The 22,839-nt window shown below is 43.2% G+C and overlaps 1 protein-coding gene across 1 annotated transcript in view; it reads left to right on the top strand.

Annotated features, from left to right (window-relative positions):
* The first annotated feature begins 4,091 nt into the window (after positions 1 to 4,091).
* The window catches only part of LOC132827655 (forkhead box protein K2-like), a 128,940-nt gene continuing 110,192 nt past the window's right edge, over positions 4,092 to 22,839 (top strand). Inside the window, exon 1 of the mRNA XM_060844255.1 lies at positions 4,092 to 4,773. Coding sequence (XP_060700238.1) covers positions 4,235 to 4,773 — 539 coding nt within the window. The 5' untranslated portion in view covers positions 4,092 to 4,234. The remainder of the gene's footprint in view (positions 4,774 to 22,839) is intronic.

Below are 22,839 nucleotides of genomic sequence, written 5' to 3'. Positions count from 1 at the left end.
TTTCAGGTGTGGCCTTGCCAATGTCTGTAGAATTGCAGCAAGACACCCTTATTCCTGTATTTGAATCCTCATTATGAAGGCCAATATACAATTTGCCTACTTTATTGTCTCTGCACCTATGTGCTTACTTTCAGTGACTGCTGCACAAGGGCACCCAAGTTTTATTGAAAATTTCTCTCTCAAATGATAGCCATTCAAATAATAACCTGCCTTCCTAATTTTGCAACCAAAATGTATGACCTCACATTGTACTGCATCTGCCATGCATTTGCCCACTCATTCAGCTTGTCCAAATCACTCTGCAATATCTCTGCATCCTCATCATAGCACACCCTTCCACCTAGCTTTGTACCATCTGTAAATTTTGTGGTTTTACATTTAGTTCCCTCATCTAAATCATTAGTTTATAATGTGAATATCTGGGGTCCTATATCGATCCCTGCAGTATCCCACTTGTCACCGCCTGCCATTTATTCCTACTTTTCATTTCGCCCTGCAACACAGGACTACTTGCAGCAAATGATCGAGTTAAGTGATTCTACAACCTATGGATCAGATCTAAGCTCTTCAGTCCTAGTCCAGTCCTGAATGGTAGGTAGTGTCAGATAGTGTCCTTGGCCCAACCATCTTCAGCTGTTTTCTCATGATCTTCCCTCCATCATAAGGTCAGAAATGAAGATTTTCATTGCTGATTGCACAATGTTCAATACCATTCATAAATCCTCAGATATTCAAACAGTCCTGAGAAAAATGCAGTAATGGATAGGGACTACAAGATGCATTACAGAAATTAACCAAGACTCCTTTGAAACCCAAAATCACCATCACCTAGAAAGACAAAGGCAGCTGATACACAGGAACACAACATCCAGCAAATTTCTCACCATCTGTTCACCATCCTGGCTTGGAAAAATATCACCGTTCCTTCAGTGTTACTGAATCAAAATCCTGGAACTTGCTCTTTAACAGCATTGTGGGATTATCTATATCAAATAAACTGTAGTGTCTGAAGAATACAGCTCACTAGTCCTCTTAAGGAAAGATTTCAGTGGGCAATACATGCTGGTCCATCCAGAAAAGCCCACATGCCCTGAATGATTAAGAAAGGTTCTTGAACAGTAGTCTGATGTTCAAGATTACCAATGCAGTGACATTGACCATTAGACCATTGTCTCGCCATATATTTTAAAATGATGTCTCCAAACATGAACTTTCCAACAATCTTCACTCAAAGTTAGTAAACTGGAGAAGAAGTTCTGGGTGATATTGTTATTTCTGTCTGAGGAGACTGAAATTCTCATCACACTATCCAGTCACTGCTGGCAGATAATCCAAAACAGGTCAAACCTCAGATGTTCATGATCATTACGACTATGTTCCATGTCAAGCATTTTGCCTGGACAGAAGAAACAACAAATGGAATTGAAAGTTGAATGTGCTCATTCGAGAGGTATATGTGTTTGCAGTATATGGTCACATCAATTTTGTTGAAAAGTTATTGATTTGAAACACTATCTTATTTTGTCTTTCTGCAAATGCTGACTAGCATCTGTATTCCAGCATCTTCTGGTTTGTTTTAGATTTCCAGGATTGTCAGACTCTGGCTGTTGTTGCCAAAGGTTTTATAGCCCCAAACAATGAGTATGAACACAAAATGTCATAAAAGCTGCTCTGATGAAAAGCCGCAACTTGAAATGATAACTGCTTTTCTCATCGCTGATCCTGATCTGGTACAAGTATAAAGGTATTATGAAACAGGGAATGGTTAGAATGTTGAACTTCCAGAAGCAGTATTTGAGGTGAGTAGTTTCCATTCATTCTTGGGGAGGCAAAATAAATATATAGAATCATAAGAAATAGAAAGAAAAAAAAAGTACAGCTCATTGAGTCTATTCTGCCAATTATGATAATTAAGGCTGAATTTGGGCTTCAACTCCACTTTCCCACCCGCATATCCTTGATTCCATGAGATCGCAAAAATATTTCTATCTCCACTTTACATGAAGGAGGACAGAAGGATATGGTGATAAGAGAGTAGGGATATCGACTCCTATGAAAGAAAATAAGGAACACTTTGACAGTGAAACAGGAAAGCAGTGGGGTGGTCCTGTGCGCGAGACAGCTGGTCTCAGGGCATTGAGGGGTTTCTGGTGACCATAAAAGCTAGCTGGAAGATTTAGAGAAACCAAAATTACAACATATCTTGTGGAGTCACAATATTATCATTACCCTGACAGCCAACTCACAGATTTGCAGTCCAACTCTAATCACCCAATTGAGAGTCCCAGTTCAGTCACATCCTAGAAATACAGTACCAAGCACATCCATGATGGGATGTAGGACAGTTAAAGTAAGGAACAGTACCTGAAAATATAGGAACAATTTACTGTAGATGCTGGAATCTGTACTGAAAACAACAAATGCTGGAGATTACAGTGGGTCAGGCAGTATCCATGGATGAAGAGTCATCTGGACGCAAAACGTTTGCTCTCTCTCCATGGATGCTGCCTGACCCGCTCTGATCTCCAGCATTTGTTGTTTTCATCTGAAAATATAGAGCAGTTCTGTTTCAGTTGTGTCAGCATTAGAGACTAATATCCATATTCTACTTTTAAAAATTTATGAATGTGATTAATAGCATGATAAGAGTTTAGAAATATGTCAGGGCAAAAGGATAACTCTTCTTCAATGGAATGTCATTGCATCTCTTTGCCTCCCCAAACGAACTGGCAGATGGATTTCAATTTCACCATCACACATAAATTATGACGCCTTCGATAGTGCAATACACCTTCTGCACTACCTGGGTGGTCGCTCTGGGCAGTTCAAAAGTTAATAGTGGTACCACCCGAGCCGCAGCCAAAGCTGAGTGGGAGCTGCATGCCTACTGGCGCTGCAGACTCCCGTGCAATTCAGTGGTGCAATTCAGCAAGGCGCGGGTGATGTTTGTGGGTGGGTTTTGTTTTTAATTTCCCACTTTTAATAATGCAAATCCTGCCCCAGCAGCGACTGTGTGCATCCTACAGCGAGGCTGTCTATTGGTTGTGAGAGTGTGCCTGCCCCTCCCTTGCTACTGCTGCTGAGGCTCAGTGTTTACAAACACTCCCCGTGCGTCTGGGGGCAGGGCCAGACAGACACAGACAGACAGAGAGAGAGACACACACACACACAGCCATGGGCACCAGAGCCACTGAGCGGAGCACATGTCAGGGTGGGGGAGGGGAGAGCCAGATCCGGACACACACCCCCTCCCCGCCAACCACCCAGGGCCCAGGCCGACCCCCACCTGGCGGCACACGCAGTTTGTTTTGTATTTTCCACCCGGTTTCTTCCCCGCCCCCTCCCTCAAAAAAAACCCTTTTATTAAGCGGAGTGGCTCCCCCACCCAAACCCGTCAAAGCGACGGCCCGCCGGCCGCAACACCCGGACTGGATCACATCCGAATACCCCCCCCCCACCTGGGAATTCAGGCTTTTACCTTTAATTGTGTGGAGGGGGAGGGGAGGTGGCTGCTGGTTGAGAGAAGATTCTAACCCACTTCCACCCCCCCCCACACACACCCCCCGCCGAGCCCGTCTCCCCGGTGATTTGACATGTCCTTTGCACCGCATTGACGTCGAATGTAAAGGCTAATGGCTGCCCACCATCCAGCCCTGCATCAACACCACAATCTGTATCCGGGACGCCGCAACACTATAAGGAGGAGAGAGAATCAAATGGTACCCCCCGCCTTTCCAAACTGCCCGCCTCCGCGTTTAGCCGGTAGTCCGCTCCGCCGGTTGGCCGCGGATCCAGTCCGGGACTTCTCTCCCTCTTCTCCTTTCCGCAGCCCCGACCCTTTGCGCTTCAACCGAACTTGCTGGGAGGGCGTGGCCTTCCCCGCCCCCTCACTCCTCGCGCAACGCAGCCATTGGCGGGGACTGCGGTCACCCTTCGACCCGGGAGAGGGGTAGGCGGAGCTGCACCGGGCCCCGATTGGTCGGCCGGAGTGCCGATCAGCACGAGCGGGTGTTCGGGCCTCCGATTGGTCGGCGCAGCCGTCCGTTAGAAGGGGTGGTTGACGTTTCTTCCGGCGTCAGGTTTGGTTTCTGTTGATGCACTCTCCTTCCCCCCCTCTCTCTCCAACCGTCTCTGGGCTGCCGCCGCCGCCGCTGCTGCTGTTGTAGGGGAGAGAGAAAAATAAAATAAATTGACCCCCGTTTTTTAAAAAAAATTAAAAATATACTAATATAAAATGTCTGGCGCCACCGCGGATCTGACGGATTCGAGCCCCAATGCCATCAGTAATAATAACAATAATAGCAGCAGCAGCACCAACTGCGGGGCCCGTGCCCTTTTGGCCCTCAAGTCGGCTCCGTGCAGCCCGTCCCGGGTCCAGGTTCACTGGGAGCCCGGGGAGGATCTGAACGGGGGCGGCGGCGGCGACTCCTCTTCGTCCTCTGCCCCGGCTCACCCCCATCACCATCACTCGGGCGGCGGTGGCGGCGGCGGCTCCGAGGTGCTGGCCCGCCTGGAGGGCCGCGACTTCGAGTTCCTCATGAAGAAGAGGAGCGTGACCATCGGCCGCAACTCCAGCCAGGGCCAAGTAGACGTCAACATGGGCCACTCGAGCTTCATCTCCCGCCGCCACCTGGAGATCTTCCGCGGCGGGGACCCCTCGTCTGCAGCCGCCGCCGCCGCCGGATTCTACCTGCGGTGTCTGGGCAAGAACGGGGTGTTCGTGGACGGTGTCTTCCAGCGGCGGGGAGCGCCGCCCCTGCAGCTCCCCAGAGTGTGAGTAACGAGATAAAACCATCCAGAGTATGTGTCCGAGCAACGTCGCCCTTCCCCCGTCGCCCCCTCCCAACCATCAGACAGCGATCAATAACACATCAGCATTAACCTTGATTCTCCACCTTGCAATCTGCCATATTCCTGCTCTAGACCCTGTTTGTGACACACGTATGGCTACTGGCAATATGAGGAAGGTTAAAAAATATACCTGTGCACATCTGAAACACACTCCTGTTGCAATCCATCTCTGCTTAACTGTAGTGTCGTTTATCTGAAATGCATCTGTAAACGCACGTGTGAGAGCTTATCCGTCACTCTCCCAATACAAACACGTGTTGAGGTTTGAGGCACTGCCCCGACTAAGTACGTCTTGCCCCTCATTTCGCCCTCCGGGAGGTTTAATTTTCAGCATAATTTATCAGCGGTCTCCTCCTGTGGAAGCATTGTACACTTTAACCTTGCCGATGTTAGTAACCTAGATCAATGTTTGGAGATCCGCAGTGAAGGTATATGTGACAGGCTTCGAAAAGGGAGGGGTGCCTTTCGCTTTCCCTTTTTTAGTTTTCGTAATTATTGCTAGAAATTACAGGAAGTCGAACAAATTATTTAAGTCGACTTTATGTATGTTATGTAAATATGTTAGAAAATCATTTTACTCTGTAAACACCTGCAGTAATACTGTACATCTCATTTCCGTAACCAGTTGTTTTCGCCCCTACAGGCGAGTTTATTATTGCAAGGCGGTGTGTGTGTAGCAAATCGTTGTATTGGGCAATATTAGCATCGAAAATCCTCAATAACATTGAACTCGTTTAGTTTTTCTTCATATGTTCTTAATCACCTTTTATGGCCACTTTTCTCTTCTCTAAACGGGTTAAGTGTAATTTTTATTTTACATAACGTATGTTGGTGCATAGTCTACCGCTTAGTCTGTCGTGGGGTCATAATAAAAGTCAGGTGGAAATATCTGGAAGGCTTGGTTGTTTCTGGAATGTTAATATTTTAAACCGAGTCCTTTTGTTGGGGGTGGGGTAATGAGAGTTGTATACTTTGAAAAATGGATTAGGTTTACCATCAAATGTACTAATAGTTCAGAGTGGATTTATAAATGTTCATATTTGTTTAAATTGTACTTTGTAATTAAGGCAAAACTGAAAGCTGTTTTGTCTGTTTTCACAGCCATGTGAGGGAGTACTACTGAGTTATATTTATTTGCACAGTTATCGTTAAGGATTAGTAGGTTTCTCTGCCATTGTAACAAAATTTTGTTTTATCCACTGATGGAAATATTTGATTTTCTATAGTACAGTCAAAACAGCTGTATCATTAGAAGCTCTAAACCCTGGAGTGTTGTTAATTTCATGTTTTAAAAAGTTGATCTTGCACTATTTTAATTGTGTGTCTGCCACATGGAAGCAGTTCTGTTTTTATCCATGAGTTAATTTTAAAAATTAAGAGCCACACTTTAGGACAAAGATCGAAGTGGTGGAGGCAGGATCGTTGAATATTTTATTGCTAAAGTGGATAGATTCTTGATAGACAAAGGTTTCGAGTGGTTTTGGGGTAAAAAAGAAACGTGGAATTCAAAACAGAGACACACCAGCCATGATCTTGTTGAACGGTAGACTGATTCTTGGGATAGCAAGACTGTTGTATGAAGAGGGACTAGATTAGTTGGACTAAAACTCCCTCAAGGTGGAAAGTTCATAGAAACCTACAAAATTCTAACAAGACTAGACAGGTTAAATACAAAAAGGATGTTCCCAATGACTAGGGAGTCTGTAACCAGGGATCACAGTTGGCCATATAGGACTGAAATCAGAAATTGCTTCATTCAGTGGTGAGTCTGGAATTCTCTGCCACAAAGCAATTGTGGCCAAAATGTTGAATGTTTTCTGGAAGGAATTAGATGTAGTTCTTAGGACCATTGGGATTAAGGGCTATGGAGAGAAAGTGGGAACAAGGTATTAAGTTAGATGATGACCAGCAATTATGTTGATTGCCAGAGCAAGCTTATAGGACTGAATGGCCTACTGTTACCCCTATTTTCTGTACTTCTATGGAAAGATCATATGGCCCCACTTTTGATCCAGATTCGTATGTTCAAATGAATTTTTTTTGTTGTTGTGAAGTTGAAACTGCCTTTTTACTGACTAGAGGATTTTCAATATAACTAACTGAAACATTAGAGAAGATAGTTTGTTTTTACAGCAGAGATGTATATTAGATGCTTGTATTGTGGGAAAATATCCCAATGCACTTTATGGGGGTGGTACTTCATGGATTTGACAGCCAGCCACATCAATATTAGAACATGACCAGAAGCTTGATCAAGCATTAAGTTTTAAATACAAATTTTAAGGTGGGAAAAGAGGCAAAGAGGTCAATATAGGAAATTTCAAAGCTGATTCTGGGTGTCTGAAAGCACGGCTGCTGCTGATAGAATGATTAAAATCAGATGTATACAAATTCAACTTTGGAGGAGTGCCGATATCTCAGAAGGTTCTGTGGCTGGAGGAAATTACACAGAGAAGGAGGCGGCGAGGCCTCGGAGAAGTTTGAAGGCAAGTTTGGAAATTTTAAAATTGAAGCATTGCTAACTGGTAAACCTTGTAATGACATGGCAGCTGAGTAAGTGGAACTTTGCTTTAGACAGGATATATGGAGCAGAATTTGAATGCTCTGAATTTTGTCAGGGTTTTATATGGGCGATTGGCATGGAGTGAGATGAACGAGTAAATCTAGATTTAACAAAGGTATAAATAAGGGTTTTGGCAGCAGGCAACCTTAAGAAGGGATGGAGCTAAATAAGGTTGCATTGGGAGAAATAAATGGTTTAAGGAATTGTACGAAAGCTTATAACCGGACCAGTATTTAGAAACTGGTAATGTTTCTTCATTCATTCGCTGTTGGGTTAAAATGTGCAAGGTGAAAGACTGAGAAATTGTCTTTTAATCGGATATTGTCAACTGAGCAATTCTGAGCATGGTGAAATAGACATGTTATAAAAACCTCATGTTTTTGCTTGGTGTGTGATCATCTGGAATAAAGCCAAATATGTGACCTAACAGGCATTTCTGTTACTTGGCAATCGGGCTGATGAGTTTATAACATCAGACATTTTATTACATCATGCTTGGGAACTGGGGTCAAATAGCAGGTGATTGGTGGAATGTGGCTACAATATCTTCAGGACACCCACGTTGAAAGTAGTGTTTCAAGCAGTACAGTTAATGATGGGCCTATTTTGGCAATAGAATGGAACAGAGCTATTTGACTTTCCCCTGCTTTTTTATCTTTTAGTCCCTGTTCAATCATTTATCCATTGTTCATTTGGGTCAGTACCATTGTGACTGTGCACTAGAATAGTAATCCTGAAGCCGGGACTAAAAATCAGAAATGAGTTCATATCTTACTCTGGTAGGGGATTTAAATTCAATTCATTGATTGAATGGCCATGAACCCACTGAATTGTTGTTTAATGAGTTTGATGAGATTTTTTTGGAGAGGAAATCTTCTATCCTTGCCTAGTCTAACGTATGTGCAACTTGATGTTTATATGTTTTCAAATTCGCTGATGAATCTCTTACTATATCTGCAACATGCTTCCGTAGTGACTGGAACAACAGTACATTAACCACATAAGGCAATATCAAATAATGCTCATAGCAGTTAACTCATTTTGAATACTGAAGACCAAACGTGTGAATAATTTATAGACACATGCTTGATCATTAATTTCTAATTTCATGATTCTATTGCCCCCACACATTTGCAATACTTTATCTTGTTTTGTTGCTGTTTTGATGTCCACTAATTATGGTAACTTTGACACCATATGTAGGTTTATGTAGTCAAGGCATCGTTTGATGATCCTTTTCTTTATGCCAGCTGTCAGTCTTGATCGATGGCTGTTGCTACTCAACCTGGATTTAAAGGAGCTTGTGATCTTGGATTTTGAGTAGGTAGATTTCTGTGTGCATTATTGATCAAACGTATTTGTGACATGATTGGTTACCTCCAAACCTCCTTCCATATAACTAGGGGTGAAAGTGTAAGACACTCCATATGGTTGAGGGTCCTCATGCTCTCTCTCTGTTGTGCTCGCACTCTTTCTTCAAAGAACTGCTTGCAAGCCAATGTCACTGCAATATAAACAGAGCTATGACAGGCTGGCATGTAGTAGGCAGCTTGCTGATAACTGTGATTTCATCTGATGTACAACTGATGTGATGCAGTCTTCTCCAAATTGGTCTCTCTTGTCAAATCACATGGACAAATATATAGCAAGATTACGAATGAAACAACGCAACACCCGACAGACTTAAAACTTTCTATATATTTGTAGGATCCACTGTTCTTGCAGTGCCTTCAGATTATACTTTGCTGTTGAACATATGAATGAAGAATTCAATTTTATCATTTTAATAGTGACTTTAAGGTTACATTCTCTAAAGTGTTATAGGTATGCCTTGAGTTTACAATCAGTGCAACCATAGATGAGGATATCATCATGAATGTTTACTATGCCTTCATGTCATTGAAGTGTCCGCTTAATCCTCCAGCATTAAGATCTGATGAATTGATTCTAAGGGTTGAGCCTCCTGTGCAAAAAATGTCCAATGTGAATGGAGAGTGCCATTAAGGGCACCTTGATTTTTTTGCAAGCCTAATTTGATAGCCTGTGTTGAGGTCAAATGTAGTAGATTTTTAGCTCCATTCACTTTCTCTATGATAACATCAGTTGTTGATATTAATCATCTGTCTAGTTTTTTTGTTTTTGTTGACCACAAATCAGTATAGATTCTAATCTTTGCTCTGGGGTTATTTGACTTGTGTGGCTAGGAGTCAGGGATTAGGTTCATCCTCAACTTTCTCAAGGTCAAATTGGCACTGAAGTTCTTATCTGTCTGCTTTCTGAAATGGTAATTAGGACTGTGCAATTGGGAGCACATTGGGTTAATAAGCAATTTGCTTATAACACCGTTGCAGTTTGCTGGTACCAGTGAAAAGTTCAACTGTAATTCTGTGTAGATCTATTTCTTGTGGAAACTGTTAAGTACATTACCACGTTCTCCAGATACGATGTAGAATGTAGCTTTCTAGTGTAAGTGAAACATCAGCATCTAAGCCCTGTGAACCTCATGGTTCACTGTAAAATAAAACTTCCTATTCCCTGGTGTGGAGAGAATGGAGCAGTCCTGAAGCTGTGGTGAATGTTTTATCCGCCATGACATTGACAGATGTACCAATATCTGAGAAAGCATCTGTGTCTGAACAACCAATGGTCACTATCACATGAGGATAGTTACCATGTCTGAAAGTGACTGGGTTCAAATTTCACATAGCTTGTCTAAACAGATTGATGGAAATAATAATATTAATTGGTATTTTCAGGGTCATCCACCTGTATCTCAGCTGCATTTTCTTCAACTTCTCTTGAGCATAGTAGTTGTCATCTTTCTGGTGGTGTTGATCTTAGTTGATTTTGCTGATGAGCAATATCTAGGACAATCAACACTAGTGAATCATTGCCTTTGTTACAGGCTTTTCACTGTTTCCTCATATCATGACATTCTTGTCTGGTGTGGCTAGCAGCATCACGGGGAAACATTCTTTGGACAAGTCACAGTGACATTTGTTTATCAACGTGTTTGGATGTATTGTTACACACCACGTGTGGCTATCGCATCCTGAGGAGGGACCTCTGGCGCAGAGTTAGGAATGCTACCATTGTACCACAGACCCCAAACACTTGATGATGTTTGCTTCTGGTTTTAAACCAGGACCTTTCGTGGGTGGTGAGTAGGGTACTTGAGTTATGAACAGTACTTACAGAAGTTGTACTTTAAGTGTAAAAACAAAATGCTGTGGATGCTGGAAATCTAAAGCAAGCGCAATGCTGGAAAAACTCGCCATGTCTGGCAGCATCTGTGGAGAGAGAAAGAGCGTTAACATTTTGATTCCGCTATGACTCTTCAGAAGAATACTTCTATGACTTTTTCAGAAGAAGAGTGGGGCAGCTCAGTGGTTAGCATTGCAGCCTCTCAGCGCCAGGAACCCAGGCTCGATTCCAGTCTCATGTTCCAATTTGCACATTCTCCCCATGTCTATGTGGGTTTCCTCCCACAATCCAAAGATGTGCTGGTTACGTGAATTGACCATGCTCATTACCTTGTAGGTTAGGGGTAAATGTAGAATAATGGGGAATGGGTTTGGGTGGAGTACTATTCAGAGGATCATTGTGGACTTGAAGGGCAGAAGGGCCAGTTTCCACACTGTAGATGAGAATATGTATAGGATATGAGCAGGTAGGGAAAGAGTTAAATTTTGGTTTGTGAAACAGAAGGTTCTGCTAAGCGTGACTCAGATCAAATAAAAGGTTGCAGTAAACAGTGAGATGCTGGAAGCAAGTGTAGTGAGTTAACAAGGTGGAAAAGCATTCATTACGTAAAGCCATTTAACAAGATGAAGAAGCAATCAGTATGTAAAATCAGTTAACAAGATAAAAAGTATTCTTTATGTGAAGCCAGTTATTCATTGTGTAACAACAGATTAAGCCATCTTTATTGTTGGCACTCACTGATTATAACGGTCATCCAGTCAATATGTATGTTGCCTTATCTGGATGCTCTTACTTGTAAGTGACTATGTAATTCAACTAGAAACTGCTGTTTGAGAGAAGACCAGGAACTTATGTCTCTGTGCACATGGGCGATCATTCTCTTTCCCTCCAGGGCCCGGAGTAAGATGGAGGAGGTAAAACTTCTCTGACCATGTTGCTTTGATTGAGGCAGGAATGGGACGACATATGGATTCTTAAAAAAAAGGTCATCCGGACTTAAAATGCTATCCTCGGATGCTGCCAAATCTAATGAGTGTCTCCAGCAGTCCTAGTTTGTTTTTGAACTTTTAAGTGTGGTAGTTACTATTGTTACTTACGTCAGCAAGCAGAGGATTGGTGAACTATAAACAGGTACGTCTATTTCCAGATGAGATGTAATATATGCAAGTTACAAGGGAGCTGAGAAACAGGTCTATTGTCAGCTGCTATTCACTGGTAATGATGATTGTTTTCCATGAGGCTGAAGATGGATGCTGATGCACCAGTTGGAATCACCAGGCTTTATGGTACATTTGGCAATTGTCATGTGTGATGTATTGTGTATTATTAGTTCAAGTCATGGCTTGTCCTTTTCACTACTGTCACTTGACCTCTTCATTTTGAATATTAAAGTGCTAGAAGTGTTCCCACAGTCTATGCTTCAGTATACTTTGGTCCAAGGCAGTGATGTTTCAGGAGTTGTTACCAATGTTGGATTTTTTTCATGTTGGATTTTTTTTCATGTTGGATTTTTTTCATGTTGGATGTCAGTACATCCTTGAAGTACTTCCTGTAATGAGTCTTCTCTGTCTGAGCTAAGAGAAGATGATCTGCTTGAGACTTTGTATCTGGCATCTGAACTATATGACTAATCCAAGGAAGCTGATGGTCAATAATCATAACCTTGATGCTTGTGAGAGCACACTGTTGATGTGCCTGTCCTTCTAGTTGGTGATAGAGAATTTCTGCAGGTAGTATTGATGCAGCACTCTAATGCTTTGAGGTGTCTCATGTAGGTTGTACATGTTTCAATCTAAACTGTACTGTCGGGACCATGACTACATGGTAGGTCATGATCTTAATTTCAATATTGATGTTGCAATCTTCAACCATCCACTTCCTCAAGTGGCCAAAGTCTGCATCAGGTTTCAGGCAATGTTGAATTTCGTTTGTGTCAGCCTTCTTTGAAAGTTGACTTGTAAAGTATTGGAAGTATTCTGTATTTTGCAGGCACTCATGAATCCTAGTCAATGTGGTTGGTATGCATTTGGAGCTTGCCAATGGAGGACTTAGGTCTTACACAACATTCAAAGACCAGTCTTCACATATGCCTCAGTAAATATGTCAATAAATCTGAAGATGTTTCCAGCATGACACTTGGTATGGAACCATTGCATTTGAGCTCTTTGATAAAAATCAGGCTGGTCTTCATTTTCAAGTGGTATAGTCTGAAATTAGATAGTCATCAGTCATTTCTTCACTATCACTGTGTCACTCTGCATTTAGTATAATGCAGTCTCTCAAATGATCAGAATATTGACTTCCATACTCAGTGACTGGCAATATCAGGGCCACCATTCTGTATCTGCCAAGTAGAATGCTTTTGGTGTCAGTGCAGACTTGCTTTAGCTTTATTGCAATGTCATTTCAGTAATGCAATAAATAGGTGACCTATTACACCCAGTCACTTTGGATGCTGAGGATTGGTATCAGTTACTCCCAATAATCATATACACATCTTTCAGGATCCTGACTAGAAAGATGTTGGCATCTATTTATGTTTCTTTTTGTCTTTAGCAGTGTGCATGTGTTTACCATTTTTCTTCAGGTGAATTGCTGATTGCACCCTGAGCCACGAACTGAAGGTCCAATTTAACTGCATGTTGTTCAGAATAATGCCTTCGAGATGGATTCAATTCCTGTTCTGGCTAAATTAGACTTGGGAGTCTAGCTCTTCACTTGTTCTTTGTATTCTGCAGAAAGGTGACTCAGCAGCTTCATAAACGATTCACTTTTTCTAAGTCTCATAAATGTCCATGGTCCTTTATTCACTTTGTTAGAGAAAAACAAAGATAGAAAAAAAAATGTTTTTTAAATGGTTAGAGTTTGGAAAGTGTGGGTGTCCAAAAGTGCCCTAATGTTTCATTTAATTAGCAAGCAGGAGCAGCAAGCAATTAGGAAGTCTATTGGTATGTTGGCCATCATTGCAAGGGGATTTGAGTACAGCAGTAAAGAAACCTTGCTACAATGTATAGAACTTAGTGAGACCTCACCTGGGTTATTGCATTTCAGGTTTAGTCCCCTTATCTAAAGAAGGATACACTAGTCATATTTATTGAGAGAGCAACAGAGGTTTACCAGATTTATTTCTGGGGTGGCAGGTATGTCTTAATGAGGAGACTGGATTGTAATTTCTACAGTTTGAACAATGAGATGTTGCCTCATTAGAACTTGGAAAATCCTTACAGTGTGAGATGTGGGATGTCTTTTGGCTGGTGAGTTTACCCCTTATAAGGGATAGTCTATTTAAGACTAAAATGAGGAATTTCTTCACCTGGGGTCGCAGACCTTTGGAATTCTTTATCCCGTGGACTGTGGAAGTTCAATAATTAACCGTGGTCAAGACTGAAATTAATAGTTTTTTGGAGGCTGATGACATGAAGGAATATGAAGATCATATGCATGATAATTGACTGACTGAGCTGGCTCAAATGACTAGACCTTATTCTTGTTCTTTTGTTCATCTACGCAGCATGTCATATTCTCAATGTTGAAAGTCTGCTTGCTTGTTGAAAATTTACCCTTTCTGAATCGTCACCTTGATCTGATTTGACATTAATCCTGTATGTGTGCTTTTACTGATTTGCTGCTATTTGCTGCACAAACTTCTTGTTTTGACTTTTGTTATTGTAACCACTGGTTCCAGAATCCGATTCCTGCAGTGATGAGCCTATGCGTTATTCAGAGGAGAGCTTCATGATCGGTACAAGACCGTACCTGTCACTTGTTGAGAATGGTATTGGAAAAGGAATGTGTTGAAAGGTTTATGCCTGAAATAATTTTCTTGCTCCTCAGATGCTGCTTAACCTGCTGTGCTTTTCCAGCACCACACTCGACACTGATCTCTAGCATCTCAGTTCTCACTTTCTCCTCTGTACTTGTCATGTGGCTTACTTGGTTACTACACCAATGCTCGAAGCTACAGTGTGGTTCATATTTACTGTCATCTTTTAGTAGTGTGCTTTTTCTCTGTAAGGTCTTTATAGAAAGTGTTGGCATTAACACACTGCCTAATTCCATAACTGTTCAAACATGTCAGCATGCTGCACCTGTTCACAATGAGTGATTGATTTTGATTTTTATGGTTATGTTTGGTAAGCCATTAACTCCAATTTCTGAAAGACAACTTCACAAAGCTAATTCTCTGGCCGATCCATAGCTTAACAGATTGCCTGCATGAAGTGGATGAGAAGCTTACAGTATTAAATATATGGGGATTACCTAATTTATGATAGCTATATATTTATTTTCACATGTTGCTTGCCCAAGTCGATAAGTGACTAAATCTCAAATGCATACTTTGTCAGAAAACCCTAGACTTTGTCCGGAAGTCTGTAGCCTTCCAATTCATGTTGGGGAAATGGGTGCTCATTTTTCTGATACTCCTATCTTCTGCAGATGTTCCCAAATTGCAGGAAATATAGAATTCCTCCTCCAAGATGTCCACAGTGCTGTATGTGTTCTTTTTATATTCTCTTCCCCTTTTGCTTACTGTTCAGTGTCTGCCATGCTCTTTCCAGTGGCACTGTTGTCCCATTTTGTCCTTGTCCTAACCCTCACTCAGCACTTTTGTCTGAGGTTGCACCGAAGATCACCTCAATGCCTGGCAGATTTTTTTTGTACTTATTCGAAACTGACTGCAAAGGATGACCCTGAGCTAATTTAGTTACCAAGTGCTACTGATCTGGCTGCCCTTCAAATCTGGTACTCCTTGTTCTGCATAAGAATTGTATGTGGAATAATTGTGTTTCCTGGGATTTCAACAAACAGGCAGCTTCTGCTTTGCTGCAGGCAGCTTGTAGTGTACCAAATGTTGTCTGATGCTTCCCTCTTTGGTATACTTCATTGTATTATGACCATCATATCATGTTACTTTCTTCATGTAAGCTCACTAGTCTCTTCGGTAGCTACAATAGGTTGTTTTATTTGAAAATTAAAAACAGAAGATATAGAAGTTACAAGAGAATTAAGCATACAAATCTAACCAAGAAATTCAGCACGCACAGCCTGCTGCTTATATTTTTATATCTTGATTCAGCGATAACAGGAAATATTATCTGAACATTCTCTTAAAACAATATCAGAAATGTTGCTTTGGTGCAATTAAGTAAAGTAACTGTGGACTCCCATAAGGTAATAATCTTGCTAACTCCAGCTCTAAGTTTCTTTTTCTCAAATGTGTCTTGGCATAGTTGACGAGATAGACAGCCTTTATTTATCGGCATTGTGAGTCCAAAATGATTTGTTCTTCAGCACTTCAATTCAGAAGTCACATTGGATTCCGTTTTATAATTCGTAGGAAGTGGGTGTTGCTGCCTGGGCCAGCATTTATTGCTCATCCCTAGTTGTTCTTCAGAAGCTGATGGCACGCTGCTGCCTTGAACCACTAAAGTCAACATGCTGTAGTTTGACCCATGATGCCATTAGGGAAGGAATTTCAGGATTTTTAGGCAGTGTCACTGGAGGGGCCAAGATATGCTTCCAAGTCAGGATAATGAGTGGTTTGGAGGGGAGCTTGCAGGTGATGGTGTTCCCACATACCTGCTGCCCTCATCGTTCTAGATGGAATTGGTTATGGGTTGGAAGGAGCTGTGTAATTTCTTTGTCAAATTTCTGCAGTGCATCTTGTCAATAGTACACACTGTTTCTACTGAGCATTGACGGTGGAGTGATTGCATGTTTGTGGATGCGATGCCAATCAAGCAGGTTGTTTTCGTCCTTGATGATGTCATTCTTCTTGAATGTTGTTGGAGATGCACTGATCCAGGCAGCATATTCCATCACACTTCCAGACTTGTACTTTGTACGTGGTGGATAGGCTTTAGGGCGTTTGGAGGTGAGTTACTCTCACACATGCTGCTGAGTTTTTCCAGCACTTTGTTTTTGTTTCAGATCTCCAGTATTTGCAGTACTTTGCTTTTAAGTCAAGTATTTGTATTTTGAATTTTTTGTTTGTCATGTTCTACATAATCAAATTCACATTTGGTTACCAATTGCATACAATGTTGGTCACTTCTCTTTTTTTGTTTGTTACTTAATACATCAGAAAAGAATTATTTGGCCCAGATTGTCTGGTCTTCACATAGTTGAAGATTGGACATACTCCAACACATGTGCTACAGGACTCATCAGAGGTTGTGGCGCACTGTACATTAACAGCCCAGAAGTTTAAACTTCCAATGTGCAATTGCTTTGCATATAGACTCCTCCAAAATGATCCAAATTTCTAAGTTAGGTTTAGAGACATTGGAAGGTTCAGACTTAATTGTGTGAATAGTTATTCAGAATAAGTTTTTTTTTGAGTAGATTTTAATTTCTTAAATCACTGAAAGTATTTGAAGAGAAAGTGGTTAGCACTGCTGCCTCACAGTGCCAAAGACCCGGGTTCAATTCCCGCCTCGGGCAACTGTCTGTGTGGAGTTTGCATTCGCCCTGTGTCTGCATTGGCATCCTCCGGGTGCTCCGGTTTCCTCCCACAGTCCAGTAGTGTGCAGATTAGGTGAATTGGCCATGCTAAATTGCCCGTAGTGTTAGGTGAGGGGGTAAATGTAGGGGAATGGCTCTGGATGGGTTGCTCTTCAGAGGGTCAGTATGGACCTGTTGGGCCAAAGGGCCTGTTTCCACACTGTAAGTAATCTAATCTAGATAGATTTTTTTGAAACATCAGGGGATTGTAAGATATGAGCTGGCACATATGTTGCCTGGGCTGGATAGGCCTTGTCTTGTTGAACGGTAGAGCGGGCTTGAGGGCTCAATAGACCTCTGGCTGCTTCTGTTTCTTATGTTCTAATCTCCTGGATTATTGTGACTAACTGAGGACTGTTTTTACTCTAACCTTTCTATTATCTCCCCACATGTGACTAACCCCCACACCTGATCTATTCTACTCCTTCATCCACTTAACCACACAAATTAAATTTTCTCTGTAACTTGTAACATGCCAACGGGATCTCTCTCTTCTGAATAAGGCAGTTACTGTTGTTTAAACATAAAGGTGCACAGTTTGGTTTCCAGGGCTAACCTTTCACTTCTTTGGAAGACTCTCAGAGCAATTGTGCTCCATGGTTTTCTAGATCCGAATTAGAAGTTAAGGCCAGAAACGCAGAATTTCGGGGGAAACGAAGTATAAAGGAGGAGAGTGATAGTCCATGTGTGATTGCCATTCCTTGAAACATTTGATACATTATATTTTGCTTTGGGCATGGAATAAGTTAGTGCAAATCTTGTTCAGTTTTAGATTTTTCTCAGGTGTAAGAGTTTCAAGAATATCTTCCAATTTGCCATCTCCAAAGGAGAGGTCAGGCCTTTTCTTTTATTATCTTGTTGTAAAATCTAATACCTTTGTGCCTTTTGAAATATACTCACTTTTGCTAGCATAGGAATTCATATGATGGCTGTAAGTGCTTATCCGTAAGTAATAGATTGAATGTAGGTATTCTTTTCTGCTGATCAAAGACAGCGTGGTTGCATTCCTTTCCTTTGAAAGATAAACTTACAAGTAATGATCAGATTTTATCATTGAGCAGAATTGATTATCCAACCAATCTAGTTTGTGTACACAAAATGTAGGCCTTCCTCTTGTTAACCCTGAACTAAAATGCCTCTTTTCTGTTTAATAACCATTGCAACCTCAACATATTCCCTTCTAAATTTCCAGCATAGGTTGCTTTGCTCTCAACATAAACAATGACCGTCTAAAAATTGTATGGCTGATACTTTCTTCATCTTTGCCATTGTGAAGTTCTTTGGAAGATATTGAAAATATTCAATAAGGAGCATTCAGGATCTGAATTGTGTCCACCATTAGGGCATGGATTATTTTATTTTCATTCCAGACTGCCTTTGTTGGTTACATTAGCGATGTAACCTAAAGGAGATAAATTGCACATTGCAATTTTCAAAACTCTACACGGTTACCCAGAATTAATATTTTTGGTGCTACGTAATGTGTTCTGAATGTGTGAATCTTTGAGCTGTGCTGACTGTGCTTAGTCTGATACCTCTCAGTCTCTGGATGGAAAATCAGCTGACCTTTAGCACAATTTACTGATGGAGGCGTACATATTTTTAACTTGTGTTAGTAATAGTTAAAGTGGCAAGGTTATTTTGTTTCTGTTATATAATGAACTTTATCTTGCTCTCTATTTGTCATTTGCTGAAACTTATTCATGGTCTACCCTCCACTTAAACTACCAAAAGAAGAAAGATTGATGGCAGCACTCTACCCAACCTCAAGCTACCAGTGGTTGGTACACGGGCATCATACCAAAATACCATGCTGGATCACTATTGACAAGAAACTTAACAGAACCAACCACAGACAAATGATAGTTTCAAGAACACAGCAGAGATTTGATAGCCTGTGATGGATGACTCTTCTCTTCCTCTCTCTATAGAGTCTTTCTTTCTTTGAAGGATAATTCCAGAGTTGGATAATCCTTGCTTGCCTGGATAGGTGTAACTTGCAACATCACAAGAAGCTTCACAACATCCACTTAAAAGCAACCCCACTTGTTTGGCAATCCATTCGTTGTCTGAAACTTTTGCTCCCTCCATTGCTAGCCAACGCACCATGAATGCCTTTAAAAATGCATTGCACCAACTCATCAGGGAATCCTCAACAGCACTGCTAGAAACCACTACGTCTACAACCTAAGCAGCAAGCAAATGGGAAACAAAGCATTATAATTACACCTTCGGAATCAACCAGTATTCTGTCTTGGAAATATAAGTCCATTTCTGCAATGTCACTGGTGTAAATTCCTGGAAGTCTTAACAGTGCTGTGGGTGTACCTTCACTAAATGACCTTCAGTCAATTCAGAAGGTGACTTTGTCATCCTTTTGAGGGCAAGTTAAAAATAGGCAAAAATACATGCTTTGCAAATGAGTCCCACCTCCTGCGAATGACTTTTTGTTTTAAAACGTTGTGGTTTCTTACAATTATTTTGGTAATGAAAGAAAGTAGAGTACAACATTTAGGAAATACAGTACTAACTTTTCTAATTTATTGATCTACCCACTGATCGAATTGGATTAGTTAAAAAACAGTATTTCAACTCCATCTCAAACATCAAAAGCTGCAAGTACAACAAACTTTTATCTACCCACCTCCATAACCAGCGCTTCTCAAACATTCCAGTAGATTTCCCTGGCCTCGAAAATGACTCAGACGCCATTAGCCATGCGGCTGATGCAGCTGCCACCCCCACGCTGATTGATGATGTCACTTCCGCCCTCATCATGGCCACTCCCACAACCATTTCCGCCCCTCTCAATTCCTCATGCATCACACGTGACATCACTTCTGCACCTCTCATCATCACTGATGCCACACGCACAGTGACTTCCGCCATCCCTACTGCCGTGTCTGCCACCACTTCCGCCCCCACCTGCGCCACTCACCTGCATTCTGCTGACACGCCCTTCACAGACCCCACTGTCACTATCCCCACCCCCCAGAACCCCGAGGAGAACACTACACCTGCTCATGACTCCACCCCCATTCCCCCCACCATCACACCCACTGCAGTTACAGGTTCCGCCCCCCCCCCCACTCCCAGCTTCACACCCACACCAGGTCCCAGCTCCCAGCCCTGCCAAGTTTTCACCATCCCTCCAGACCTCCCCCTCACTGAGGACGAACGATCAGTCCTCAGCAAAGGACTCACCTTCATTCCCCTCCATCCACACATCAATTAATTTAATACACACCATGCTGTCGAACAATTCTTCCGTCGCCTCCGCCTCCGAGCTTACTTTCACAATCAGGATTCCCGCCCACCTTCCGAGGACCCCTTCGCCCACCTCCAACACACTGCATCCACCTGGACACCCCACGCTGGCCTATTACCTGCCCTCAACCTCTTCATTTCCAACTGCTGCCGGGACGTTAACCACCTCAACCTGTCTATCCCCCCTCCCCCACTCCAACCTCTCATCCTCACAACGCGCAACCCTTCAATCCCAACCTCATCATCAAGCCAGCGGATAAAGGGGGCACAGTGGTAGTCTCGCGCACTGACCTCTACACCACTGAAGCCAAACGCCAACTCGAGGACACCTCTTCCTAGTGCCCCCTCGACCAAGACCCCCCCCCCCCCCCCCCCCCCCCCCCCAATCACCAAACCATTTCCCAGACCATACAGAACCTCATCACCTCAGGAGATCTCCCACCCACAGCTTCCAACCTCATAGTCCGGGAACCCCGCACTGCCCGGTTCTACCTCCTTCCCAAGATCCACAAGCCCGACCACCCTGGCCGACCCATTATCTCAGGATGCTCCTACCCCACTGAACTCATCTCTACCTATCTCGACACTGTCCTATCCCCCTTAGTCCAGGAACTCCCCACATACTTTTGAGACACCACCCACTCCTTCCACCTCCTCCAAGACTTGCGTTTCCCCGGCCCCCAACGCCTCATCTTCACCATGGATATCCAATCCCTTTATACCTCCATCCGCCATGACCAGGGCCTCCAAGCCCTCCGCTTTTTCCTCTCCAGACGTTCCCATCAGTACCCTTCCACCGACACTCTTTCGTTTGGCCGAACTGGTCCTCACCCTTAACAATTTCTCCTTTGAATCCTCCCACTTCCTCCAGACCAAAGGGGTAGCCATGGGCACATGTATGGGCCCCAGCTATGCCTGTCTCTTTGTTGGCTACGTAGAACAGTCTATCTTCCGTAATTATACGGGCATCACTCCCCACCTCTTCCTCCGCTACATTGATGACTGCATTGGCGCCACCTCATGCTCCCGCGAGGAGGTTAAGCAATTCATCAACTTCAACACATTCCACCCTGACCTTAAATTTACCTGGACCATCTCTGACACCTCCCTCCCCTTCCTGGACCCCTCTATCTCCATTAATGATGACCGACGTGACACTGACATTTTTTACAAACCCACCGACTCCCACTGCTACCTGGATTACACCTCTTCCCACCCTACCTCTTGCAAAAATGCCATCCCATATTCCCAATTCCTCTGCTTCCACTGTATCTGCTCCCAGGAGGACCAGTTCCACCACAGAACACACCAGATGGCCGCCTCCTTTAGAGACCGCAATTTCCCTTCCCACGTGGTTAAAGATGCCCTCCAACGCATCTCGTCCGCATCTTCGCCCTCAGACCCCACCCCTCCAACCGTAACAAGGACAGAATGCCCCTGGTGCTCACCTTCCACCCTACAAACCTTCGCATACACCAAATCATCCGCTGACATTTCCGCCATCTCCAAAAAGGCCCCACCACCAGGGATATATTTCCTTCCCCCCCCCCTTTCTGCCTTCCGCAAAGACTGTTCCCTCCGTGACTACCTGGTCAGGTCCATGCCCCCCTAAACCCACCCTCCCATCCTGGCACTTTCTCCTGCCACCGCTGGAACTGTAAAACCTGTGCCCACACCTCCTCCTTCACCTCTATCCAAGGCCGTAAAGGAGCCTTCCACATCCATCAAAGTTTTACCTGCACATCCACTGATATCATTTATTGTATCCATTGCTCCCGATGCAGTCTCCTCTACATTGGGCGCCTCCTAGCAGAGCGCTTTAGGGAACATCTCCGGGACACCCGCACCAATCAACCACACCGCCCTGTGGCCCAACATTTCAACTACCCCTCCCACTCTGCCGAGGACATGGAGATCCTGGGTATCCTTCACCGCCGCTCCCTCGCAACCAGACGCCTGGAGGAAGAATGCCTCCTCTTCTGCCTCGGAACACTTCAACCCCAGGGCATCGATATGGACTTCAACAGTTTCCTCATTTCCCCTTCCCCCAACTCACCCTAGTTCCAAACTTCCAGCTCAGCACTGTCCCCATGATTTGTCCGGACTTGTCCTACCTGCCTAGCTCCTTTTCCACCTATCCACTCCACCCTCTCCTCCCTGAGCTATCATCTTCATCCCTCTCCCCCAGCCCCACTCACCCATTGTACTCTATGCTACTTTCTCCCCACTCCCACCCTCCTTTAGCTTATCTCTCCACGCTTCAGGCTCACTGCCTTTATTCCTGATGGAGGGCTCTTGCCCGAAACGTCGATTTTACTGCACTTTGGATGCTGCCTGAACTGCTGTGCTCTTCCAGCACCACTAATCCAGAATCTGGTTTCCAGCATCTGCAGTCATTGTTTTTACCAAATTAAAAAGTAAGTTAAGTTAATCGTAGTCACTTTTTTTTT

The sequence above is a fragment of the Hemiscyllium ocellatum genome, chromosome 25 (assembly GCF_020745735.1).
Source record: "Hemiscyllium ocellatum isolate sHemOce1 chromosome 25, sHemOce1.pat.X.cur, whole genome shotgun sequence".
In the NCBI taxonomy this organism is placed as follows: Eukaryota; Metazoa; Chordata; class Chondrichthyes; order Orectolobiformes; family Hemiscylliidae; genus Hemiscyllium; species Hemiscyllium ocellatum.
This window is presented reverse-complemented; position numbering and strand designations above follow the sequence as displayed.